Source organism: Monodon monoceros, unplaced genomic scaffold (genome assembly GCF_005190385.1).
Source record: "Monodon monoceros isolate NGI ecotype Baffin Bay Population unplaced genomic scaffold, NGI_Narwhal_1 Super_Scaffold_21, whole genome shotgun sequence".
In the NCBI taxonomy this organism is placed as follows: domain Eukaryota; kingdom Metazoa; phylum Chordata; class Mammalia; order Artiodactyla; family Monodontidae; genus Monodon; species Monodon monoceros.
In genome coordinates, this window is record NW_021703778.1 from 50,345,140 (window position 1) to 50,357,378 (window position 12,239).

Here is a 12,239-nt window from a genome sequence, read left to right on the forward strand (position 1 = left end):
CAGTGAGGGCCTCCTGGGTATACACTGGTGCTGAGACCACAGAAAGAGGCCCCCTATACATGCCATAAAGAAGATGGAAGAGAATCTTTGCAGGAGGAAGGCATGTCTGACAGGAAGGTCCACAAGTAGCTTATGAACAGAAGTTCTGGGGGAAGACTTGGAGGAGAGGCCAGCTTTACCAAGGAACCCACGCTAGGTGAGTGGACCAAGCTTGAGTTGTATGGACACAGGGCCTTCAGGAGATGCTGTGTTGGGGCTGCAAACACAGGCAGGAGAGATCACCCTCCCAAAGTCTGAGGAGCAGAGGGCTGGGGTTCTCACTTACCCTGAGTCATACAGTGTGGATAAAATACAAAGCACCTAGGAAGGCCAAAATAACAGAAACCAAGCCTGACATGGCTAAAATGAAGGATGGTTACCATAATAGGATTGGTGGTAGAATAGAGTCGTCTGTTTCTGAGAGCTAGATGTAGGTCCATGACCGACACTCAGCCTTTCCCACAATGGCTGGAAGGGCTCCAAGGCTCCATGAGGACCCTTGGAAATGCAAGGGGAGGTGGCAGCATATTGAAATCTCATCCTTGAGGACATAGGTAAGAACAGAGGCACTTTCACATTAACAGCGATCATGCACTAATATGCCCAGAGGGCTTACACTCTGCCTGCTCTCCATAACCGTTACCTCATTAAGTCGGCACAAAGAATCAGAAGGGGGATCCTCACTGCATCCTTCAGATGAGGAAACCAAAGCTCCAATATGTTAAATGACGCACAGCGGGGAAGTGAGTGGTGGAGATAAGACAGTGTGACTCACAAGTGCTCCTGGTTGCAGCAGGAGCAGGTTAGGGATGGGGGCTATCCACTGGCTCTGGTGAGGCGAGGAATGCCAGCCTCACCCACTGAGACAGGCATGGGGGGGTGTGATGGATTTTCAAGATGCTTCTCCAATATCAATCCCCAATTTCTATTTGTACTCTATCAGGACTTTCTTAATATGAACAAATTACAGTTAGGGGAACCACTGTCAGAAACCAGTGTCAGAACAGTGTCAGAACCACTGTCAGAAACCAGAAACCAGTGCCTGCGCCGGTCAGGCACCACAGTAACCACCTGCATGAGTTATCTTACAACACGAGGTCCTGGTAAGGGATGTAGAACTAACAAGCTACCGCCATCCAGAAGAATTCGGGAAAGGTCAGAAGGAGAGAGGAGATGCCATTCCATATGTCCTGCCAACCTCCCAGAATCCTTCTCGCTGGAATCCATCTTGGCTGAGCAATGCACGTGCCACCAGGAAGGACCCTGAGTCAGAATGATTGGCCAGAGGCAACCCGGAAACTAATCCCATCACCCTAAAACCCAAGACTGCGAGCCACGTGGCAGAGCAGTCCTCCTGGGTTCTCTTACCCTGCTGCTCTCCGCCTGGGCACCCCTTCCCAATAAAGTCTCTTGCTTTGTCAACATGTGTGATTCCTCGGACAATTCATTTCCGAGTGTTAGACAAGAGCCCACTCTTGGGCCCTGGAAGGGGTCCCCCTTCTTGCAACAGTAGGAGTTTAGACATAAACCCAAATGACTGGAACAGGCAGGTCACAGGAAAGGATATCCAAGTGGCAACTACAGACACAATCAGATGCTCAGCCTCACTGCTTATGAAAGAAACGCACAGGACAACCTCAACAAGATACCACTACACACCCACCAGAACGGTCAGAGTGGAAAAGACATACAGCACCGAGCACTGGGGAGGCTGGGGGCAGGTGGAAGCTTACTGCTGCTCAGGGCAAGGGGACGGCATGGCCACTCTGCAAACCAGGCCCTCACCCTGTCACACACGCACCAGGAGCCAACACGCACCTGCGTGCATGCCCAGCACACGCGCTCCACCGTGATGAGCAGTGCTGTGCTGGGAGCCACATGCTCAAGGGTAGGTGCCCTTTCTGCACATTACACCATCAGATAGGTGTTTAAAACAAGGAAAAGCATAAGGTGGAGAGGCTGGGGGGAGAACCCGGAAAGCGGAGAGAAAATTCGGAGAGAAAGCCGAGTCCCTCTGAGCTCCTGTTGGGTAGGGCCGGCTCCTGCCAGGTGGGTCCCAAGGGCCCCAGGCAGACCCAGCACAGTGCAGGGAAGCATGAAGTTCTGCTCAGATGATCAGCATCACAGACAGCAGGTCTGCCCTTTCCCTGGATGACAGGCAGCATTCAGGTGGAAGGAAGAGCAAGAGGCAGCTGAGCGGCAGCGCTTTGGGTTTTTTGCTCTGCTCTATTGAATGAAGGTAGATCAGAAGATAAAGCCACCACAGTGGTTAAGACCCGCTCACCACCCAGAGACAGGGTGACTTCAGCAGTTCTGCCTCCTGTTCTTGCACCAAGAGCTCCGAGGAGCAAGCAGGGCACAGCCGCGGGATCAAAGTGCTGCAGGGCTACTAATGTCCCCGCAGGGCAGCCTCCGTCCTAGTGTTAAGGCCTCCTCTGAAAAGTACCAAGTAACACATGGAACTTAGGCTCAAGTGCAGAAAACTGTGATTTTTAAAAACTATCCCTGTGAGTACCTCATACGTTAAAAGCACACGTATGGGGGTGCATACCTGTGGGGGTGCTTCCCTGTGGAAGCAAAAAGCCATTACAGGAACATAACTTCACTCCCCAAGGTCTTGGGAGGAGGTGGGCTGCTTTCCTTCCTGATGCTCAGGGTGTGGACGCTGTGTGGTGACCCTAACGCACTCCTGCTTCTAAGATCCACTCACCTCCCCATCCTTCCTGTGCAGAGCTGGCTTTTCACACAAGATCAATGGAGCCTTTTCTCCCCACCCTACTCCCCAGCCATCCCCCAAACACAAGCCTCCTGATGGGGTACCAGAACTCACATTAGAGATGAACTCTCTGCATTGCAGTCTTTTGGCAAAATCTCCCACTGACAGCGACACAAATTATGTCAGGAAAGGACAAGCTTAGGAAGCTGGATTAAAAACACGGATGGTCCCCAAAGCCTTGATGTTAGTTGGCAAGAAATAAAAATTCCAATAGCTGTAAAGACCAAGACTAGAGAAAAAAATGGGGGGACTCTTTTGCCAGTATTTTGGACAGTGAATAAACCAGCTGCAGAAGATGGGAAAGGTGCCAGGAATATAAAGTGAAGGGGGTGGGGAGAGGGTGGTGGGAGAGTTCCAAGTAGGAGATGTACATAGCAGTGAGATTTGGACATTCTTGGGAAATCTCAAGGCAGTGAGCCTGGTGATTTAAGGAGTGAGCCGGGAGAGGACGTTGTTTTGGTCAGAGCTTGGCTTGGGGCCTCCATCAGCTGTGCTTTGTAACAATCACCACCTCAGGCCATTCTGCAAAAGCAGGCTGACAGCTACTGCCTGGACTGCAGCAAACCCTCTCTGCTCCTGCATCTCCCTGGGAAGGAACCAGGACTGCTGCAAAGCTGCCCCCCAAGGCCAGCCCCTTCTCTTCCCGTTCACCTGGGTGGTTCCATGAAGGTGAGAAACCTTGTAGAAAACTACAGGGGAAAAAGAGCCTGTTGCTTCAGAACAGGAAATGGAGCTACACCGTTACTGCAAAAGACTGGACCGACTACCAAGGCGTAACTATTATAGGAGCAAAAACATATTGTTTCTCTCACTTGGAATAAACAAAGCCAGATTATGTTTGGAGCTTGCTCTTGAGATGGCTCTGAGCACCTCTAGCTGTGAGCACAGCCTCACTGGGGCAGGGAAGGCACAGGTGAAGATGGCCCTCATGCCCAGGGGCACCTGGACCCCATTCCTGGCTGTTCATAGCTTGTGGGCCTCAGTGAGGCTAGATGGTGCAAGGGAAGGGGCCTACCTGGTGACCCACCTCCTTGGCATAATAATTCACAATAACCTTTGTGTTTTTTAAGGAAAGACAATATTAGATTTGTGTTTTGCAGCACTGGAAGATCAGAAAGTTCGCTTTTTCTCAGCAAGCATGCGTCTAGACAGTCAGGTGGTCAAGTACACATTACAGAGGGCTGGTCTGCTGTGGGCATGGAAGGAGGATGGGGCCCAACAGCTCAAAGGTCAGTGGGGGAGGACACAGTGAAAACAAGTGAGCAAATGCATATGAGTAATTATAAATCACTATAATACCTGTAACGTTAGGAAAGGGTGCAGAGAGAGCATGTAGAGCAGGCACCCACCTCGGGCAGGGTGGTCAGGGGAGGAGACCTGTCTGAAGAGAAGACACAAAGAGGGCAAAGGAAGCCTGGAAGAGGGAAAGGAGCACCGACCCAGGTCCGGAGGTTGGGGCGTTGTGTCTGACAACAGAAAGGAGGTGCAGTAGGTTGAATAGGGTGGTGCCTTCCCCTGCAAAGACAAACCCACCCAGAACCTGCAAATGTGACCTTAACTGGGAAAAGGGTCTTGCTAGATATCATCAGGATCTCATAATTATGAGATGAGATCATCCTGGATTAGGGTGGCCCCTAAACCCAATGGCCAGTGTCCTGAGAAGAGGTGGTGAGGAGAAGCACAGAGAAGACGTCCACATGAAGGCAGGGGCAGAGGCTAGAGTGGTAAGTCTATAGGGCAGAGAAGGCCGGCAGCCACCAAGGGCAAGGGGACAGGAGAGCAATGGATTCTCCTTCAGAGTTTCAGGAAGGAATCAATCCTGCTGACACCTTGACTTCAAACTCCTGGTTTCCAGAACTGTGAGAGGATAAATTTATATTGTTTTAAGACACCAAGGGACTTCCCTGATGGTGCAGTGGTTAAGAATCCACCTGCCAACGCAGGGGACACAGGTTTGATCCCTGGTCTGGGAAGATCCAACATGCCGCAGAGCAACTAAGCCTGTGCGCCACACTACTGAGCCTGCTCTCTACAGCCCGCGAGCCACAACTACTGAAGCCCGTGAGCTTAGAGCCCGTGCTCTGCAACAAGAGAAGCCACCGCAATGAGAAGCCAGCGCACCGCAATGAAGGGTAGCCCCCACTCACCGCAACTAGAGAAAGCCCACGCAAAGAAACGAAGACACAACACAGCCAAAAATAAATAAATAAAAAATAAAATAAATTAAAAAAAAAAGACACCAAGTCCTGGTAATTTATTATGGCAGTCACAGGAAACTAATACAGGGGCCACGGTGAAGAGCATGGATTTCATTCTAAGTGCAGTGGGGAGTGAACAAAAGGGCTGAAGCTGGAAGAGGTATAATTGGCTTTACTGGTAAGTGGATGTCTCTGGCTTTCTGTGGAGAATGAATTTGGGGGCCGGGGGGATCATGTGGGAAGCAGGGAGGCTGATGCTGATCGTCCGAAAGGACACTGGAGCCTCGCCACTGGGTCCAAACCTGACCGGCCGTTGCCCAGCTGTGTGACCTGCAGCAAGTTACCTAACCTCCATATGATTCAATTTTTAACATGTGCAAAGGGGACAAAAAAGACGCCTCTCCCTTATGACAAATTTAGGTGATTTACTATGTGCAAATGTCTAGAAGGGAACCCGGCACCTGGACAGGGCACGCAGGGCCCTGTTCTTATCGTTATCAGAGATGGAGGAGGAAGAGAGGGGACAAGGGGCCATGCATGCACTCAGGGGCTTTGAACTCGACCTATGCAACAGCTGGTGGTGCTATTTACTGAGGGGGACGTGGGCTGGGAGGGGAGTTTGGGGGAGGAGAGATCGCAGCTTAGGAACCATCAGGTTTGAGGTGTCCAGGAGAAAACCAAGGGCAGTTGGCGGGACTATGCCCCTATAGGGGGGCGGGGACTTTATCCAGTTTTGCTTATCTTAAGTGTACACCGAGCAGGGTCCCTGGCCCTGAGTTAGGGCCCTGTGCAGGTTTACTGAAGGCCACATGTTGGAGAGGCATCTCCGAGGAGGGTGTTCTCTCTCGGGTCCTTCTCCAGTTGCCCTGCCCCACGGGGTGTTGCTGGAAGACTTCCCTCCTGGAGATGTGTCAGAGCCCACAACCACCTGATGTGCTGAGACCCATAAAACCCCTCAGCTGTCTACATGCGGTAGTCCTACAGATTCCCCATTCCTCAATGATAAGATGTAGGAAGGGGACAAGGAGAGATGAAGTTCGTGACCGCCAGTTGGGGGCCACCTGATAAAGCAGAGGAGTGGAAGAAGGTTTTTAAAACAACTTTGGGATTTCCAGACAGCCTCTTTATGGGGCCAATGGGCCTGGAGGGGTGGGGTGAGGATGCAGCATGGGAAATCCCACGGCAGTACAGGCCAGGGTTGGGGGTATGTTCACTCAGCCCTCTGAACTCAGGGGTCTTTAGGAGCCTCCTATCACAAAATGCCCCTGTGCCCAGAACAGAGAAAGCAGCTGGGGTGGGGACAATGGGCACAGCCGAAGCATGGTTGGGGGGGTGGGTGCGCCTTAGCCGACGTCATCTTCACAAAACACAAAATCAGGTCCCATGAAAATTGTGCCTAACACATTTGCTCAGCATTGATAACATCTTATTCTTGCAAGGATGCCTTCACCTAAACACAATCCTATTGTTGACCATCTTGGGACACAGAGTCCTTCCAGAGGTATTTAAAGGGTCAGATATTCCCCTACTATGACATTTACTGGGTGTCACCTGACCTGGGATGATGTATGTAATGTGCCAAAGGAGGGCAGTCCTTGGCCAGAGCACCTGAGCTCCAATCACAAACATGAAGCACCCATGACAGCCACAGTCTTTGCAAATTGTGCTCTGCACTTAACAAATCCTTTCTCCTCTGAGCCTCAAAACAGTGCTGCGAGGTAGGAGGTAGGGCATGTGGTCTTGCCCCTGTTCTTCTCCTGGTGCTAATATCAAGAGGGGCCGCGTAGTAAATACAGATCATGTACTTTACATGCATTCCCATGGATTTTTCCAATTTTTAGATGGATAGGAAGGTAACAGCTGCCTGTTGCTATAAAAAAGTGGCCCTGAGGGCTTCCCTGGTAGCGCAGTGGTTGGGAGTCCGCCTGCCGATGCAGGGGACATGCGTTCGTGCCCCGGTCCGGGAAGATCCCACATGCCGTGGAGCGGCTAGGCCCGTGAGCCATGGCCACTGAGCCTGCGCGTCTGGAGCCTGTGCTCCGCAATGGGAGAGGCCACAGCAGTGAGAGGCCCGCGTACTGAAAAAAAAAAAAAAAGTGGCCCTGGGATTTGAAGCCTTGTCTGTTCTGGCTTTGAAGCCTGGCTCTTCCTACTGTACCATGCCAGCTCCCTGTAAAGGAGGAAGCTGAGGCCCAGAGAGAGAAGGGTCTTCCTTGAGGTCACACGACCAATAACCAACCAAACCAGGCCCAAATCTCCACACCATGATTCCAAACCCAGAGCTCTCTTCTTTGGGCAAGAGGTGGAACTATTTTAACATCATCACAGAGAAATGGAAAAACTGAAGCCACTATTAAACTCTCACCACTTAGCTAAATAGGTTTTCTAATCATCTACCCATCTATGATGGCAAATTTTATGTACCAACTTGACTGGCCATGGGATGCCGAGACTAAAAATTCTTCCTGGAGGTGTTTGTGAGGGTGTTTCCAGATGAGATTAGCATTTGGATTGGTGGACTCCTAGAGCAGTTGCCCTCCCCAGTGTGGGTGGGCATCACCCAATCCACTGAGGGCCTGATTAGAACAAAAGGCAGAAGGAGGCCTCACTGTTTGGGCTGCGATGTCTCCTCTCATCTTCTCCTGCCCTTGGACTGGGATTTACATCATGGGCTCCCCTGGTCCTCAGGCCTTCAGACTCAGACTGAATTATACCTGGACCTTCAGCTTGTATGTGGCAGATCACGGAATTTCTCAGCCTCCATAACCATGTGAGCCGATAATAAATCATACGTATATGGCTATTGGTTCTGCCTCTCTGGAAAATCCTAATATACCACCTATGCTTTTAATTAAGAATTCACTTCTAAAAGATTAAATACCTACCTACTATCTGTCAGGCACTCTGCTGGGTGCTGGAGGGAAAAGTTTTAATAAGACAATACATAATGCCAATGCTTACAGCACTACCAGAAAATACAGTGTTCCTGACATTGACTAAACTGTGAGCGTAAGTTTTCCTTTAATCTGGAGGTTCTCAACCTTGGCTGGTCGTTGGAGTCGCCCAGAGAGATTTGGCACATCTGATTCCTGGGCCCCACCTGCAGAGTTTGTGATTTAATTGGTTTGGGATACACACTGGACATTAGAATTTTTAAATACAGGAGAGGTTTGCTAATTATTCATCAATACGATTTAATTGTAGATATAAACCATTTCCTTTTAGTCATAATTTATAACTTGCTCATTTTCAAAAATTAATGTGATGGCACACAAGATGTAAAACAGATTATTTAAAGAAATGTTAAAAATGGGAAATTTCAAGAGAAAAGGAGAAAAAATAAACCTGTGATAAAGGAATTATTACAGTTAAGCATAAGATCTAGCCCTGAGTTTTTTGGAACAAGTGTGTAGAAGTGAACAAGGATTATGGCATCATCATAGTCAATAAAAGGAAGCCTATGAGGAAACAAAACTAAAACTATTTTCTGTCAAACAGTTCTAACAGGACAGGTGAAAGATATCTGGATACAAAAGAGTGGAACCCACAAATGCTTTGCAACTTATCAACAGCCAGGCTGCTCCCAGATTAGCTCATAACCAATTTGAAGGTCAGCCTCACTTTTCCGAAGGTCTGCCAGCTTCCCTGGGATAACCCTTGTCTAAGGCAGCCAGGAAGCAGGCCGGGAGGGATTCTCTTCCAGCTGGATGAGAAACGGTTCTACCAGGGCCCACGCAAGGAAGGGTAGCCAGCTCCCCACAAGACTTACTGCATCTCTGTTACAGAGAGAGTTCTGTTTGAGCTGAGATGCCATCTGATGCACACAATGCCCGGCAACCTGGACCTTCGGTTCAAGTTCACTTTCCTTCAGCTCAAATCAACGGCGGGAGACAGACCCTGCTCTTCAAGGCAATGCGAGCTGCAGTTTGGAAACCCCGATCCACACACCCTGGAGAAGGCTGGTCAGGGGGACTTACGGAGGGTTGTCGCATTTCCTCTGCCGGAAGCGGGCTCCCGTGCCACACGTGCGGCTGCACATGCTCCAGCTGCCCCACAGGCTCCAGTCTCCATCCACGTGCTCCGGGATGGGCGTCTTGTTCACACACTCCCCCGCGCGGCACCACTGAAACACAGCAGGGCAGCAAACCTGCTTACTCACTAAAAACTGAGATCCCCTCCATGTGAGAAAACACCACGCCTCCGAAACCCAATTTTTGTTAATTTACACAAAAGTAGACTATTTCGGGGTGTGTAAGTTTGCTAACTCTGGTGACATTGGTGACATTCCTTCCATATCCAACCTGACACTGCTATGGCTCTGGGGTTTGGATTTTACCCTAAACTTCCACGTGAATGTGTTCAGTGGAGGTTCTCTAAATTCCCAGAAAAAGGATGAATTCACATGGCTCATGGAGAAACCTATCTTCTGCAAACTGTTTAATGTGAGTCTCTTTCTGAAAGGCAGTATTTCCTGGCTCTGTAGTTTTGAACTTCAGGGTTGGGATTGGTGCTTGGAGATGATACAGCTGGTGCCACGTGAGAGAACTTTGGCTCTTTCTGAGGATAAGAGAAAGCCAATCCTCGAAAATAATTTCCCAACGTGTGTGGCACAAACCCTGGGGCAGGAGATGTGACTTAATGGTCCTGATCACAGCAACTCTTTCAGTTCGTACAATAAGACTAGAGAGAAAGCCTTAGGCTGTGGCTGCTGGTCCTGAACACCTCTCCTAACACTTGCCAGTCTCTCCTGTTAATGAAGATCAGGACGAAGGCTGGCGCTCTTAACCGCTAGTATTGTTCCCATTAAAATCATCTTACGACAGCCTTTTCTGCACGGCAAGTGATCCTGTTTTTCCATTTACGGTCTACTGATATAAAAGTTTTAAGTAAATTCACCCATGTGACAAAAGGAGTTAGTTTAATAAAAATATTGAGTAAATGATTCCTGTATAAGAAAAACAGGAGAGAGCTGAACATATCCCTCTGTGCCTTAAGTGGGCTCCATGGAATTTCTGGGATGGCCCGGGGGTGCTTCAGGGGCTCCTGAGTGCAGTGCAGACCACCTTTCAGAAGAGGTGCCAATGTGCAGGGGATGTGGGGTTGCCTGCTGGGGGCAGTGAGAAGCTGGGTTACCTTGTCTGCCCCACACTCTGTGCCATCCAGGGGAGGGTCCAGCTTGGTTTTGCAGGATGTATCTCCTTCCACCAGGCACCACAGTCCAGCGCACATCAGATGCTGCTGACAAGGGAAGGAACGTGACTGCCGAGAACTCCGCACACAGGTCACAATGGGGCCGGAAGGATTTGGGATTTGAAACATGAGGGGAAGAAGGAGGGTCATGTATCTGGATATCAAAAAAAATAGATGCATCATTTCAACTAGTTCATTTAGCTCAACAAAATTCCATGCATTTACTCCTAGGAGGGCTCACCTCCTGGGGGTTGAGCTCAGCAGTTCCTGCACTAGCTATTGAGGGCCTAGGAGGCATCCGATGCAGGCTGGGGCCTGGGAGCCCTTAACAAGCAGATACATTCAATGTAGGAAGGTACAAGGCAGATTCCCACTGGTCCTACAGAGCGCATGGGAAAAGAACCTCAGCAACCAAGCCTCCTCAGGGCGGGCTCGCTCTGGAGCTGAGGCTGGTGCAGCTGCTATGCGGCCTCAGGAGTGAGAACCCAACAGGTGATGTAGGCTCAGGGCTGCCCTGGGGTTAAAGAGGCAAACTTCAATCCTCCCTGAGGTCACCTGCTTGCTAGCTCCGCTGAGCCACCTGTGATTTCTTATAGTATTTCACCTAGAGAGTCTCTTACCATCCACGAATATACAATTAAAATAATTCTACTAAAACAGGAAAAAGCATTTAAAAACACAGACTCCCATTTTCCCATTTGTATTAATGGGAAATTTGGACATGGGTAAAGTACTCAGAATGAGACACTTTATCAAAATAACTGAAGCAGACATGGCTGGTGTCCTCCCCATCTGCCTCAGTCTCCCCTGCAGGACTCAGGGCAGACACCATCCCCCCACAGGTCCTGCTGCTTCCCTGATCTGCCTGTCAGAAGCTCTTCTCTGGCCACGGAGCAACCCTTGACCACAAGGGATGGGAGCTGGACACCCGTCCCTGGGTGGAATGGCTCTGAGGCAAGGTCCCAGGGGTGGTCTGTTGTCCGCCCACCAGTGCACCTTGCTCGATCGCCCCTCATTTCCCTGCCCCCTCACAGTGCTTCCTGGGATCACTTCCCAGATAAACTCCTTGCACCCAAATCCTCGCCTTGTGGTCTGAAAATTGAGAACAGATGTACTTAAGGCTCTTGGAAAGACGCAGTGCTTCCAGGATGCCAGACCCAATCATGGCGACAATGCCTGAAGGCTCCATCCTCCACGGTGCAGCCGTGGACCGGAGGGTACACCTCAGGCAGGGTCCCCACGTACAGCTCAGGGCAGTCCCTGCGGGGCTCGTGAGGGTGTGAGGACTCAGTATAGAGGCCGGCTGTTCCAAGTAATCGCGAACATCTGCACAGAGGAGACGCGCAACTGTGCTGTCCAAAGTTGGAAAATGTTTACATGTTGAAGGGACAGAAACAAAGGCGCAAAGGGAGGGAAAGCAGAACCGCAGGCTTGACAATGAGCTCAGAACAGCCCACAGCCCTTTTTCATTTTTCAAGTATGTCAGAGCTGCTCTGTGCCCCTAAAGAAGTTGATGAGTCGAGTGGAATTTTGCACATTTGGGTTCAGAAAAGCCTCCACATTCCCATTATTGTCCTTCTCTCAGTGGAGTGGTAACAGGATGAGTGGCTGGAGCACAGCACCAGCTGGTCCCCATAAAGACCAACGGCACCTTGTTAAGTGTGTGATTTCATGCACTTTGACCTAAGAGCTCTTCCAGAGCATGGTGTCAAGTGTGTGGACACGTATTCGCGAGACAAGGCGGGCCCAGGAGGTGAATTTATGGGCTAGCAGTGTTTAGGATTAGGAAACCTAATTGCCCCTTAGGAGAGAGAGGAAGACAGTGGTGTGTGAGCTTTATAGACAGTGTTTTCTCGTAACTTTTCTAATCATCAAAGAAAAGGAGAATGAGGTCAGGCAAAGATTTCTTAAACGGAACAAAAAAAGTACTAGCCATAAAGGAAAAAAATTTATGAATTATACTATTTATTATACTATTATACTAATTATACTATTAATCATACTATTTAATATTAAATATTAAAATGAGCTGGAGT

At 49.7% G+C, this 12,239-nt stretch overlaps 1 protein-coding gene across 1 annotated transcript in view; it reads right to left on the reverse strand.

Moving 5' to 3' along the window:
* The window catches only part of ADAMTS17 (ADAM metallopeptidase with thrombospondin type 1 motif 17), a 348,762-nt gene that overhangs the window by 121,938 nt on the left and 214,585 nt on the right, over positions 1–12,239 (reverse strand). Inside the window, exons 11-12 of the mRNA XM_029239604.1 lie at positions 10,147–10,251; positions 8,991–9,136 (exon numbers count right to left, since the gene is read on the reverse strand). Coding sequence (XP_029095437.1) covers positions 8,991–9,136; positions 10,147–10,251 — 251 coding nt within the window. The remainder of the gene's footprint in view (positions 1–8,990; positions 9,137–10,146; positions 10,252–12,239) is intronic.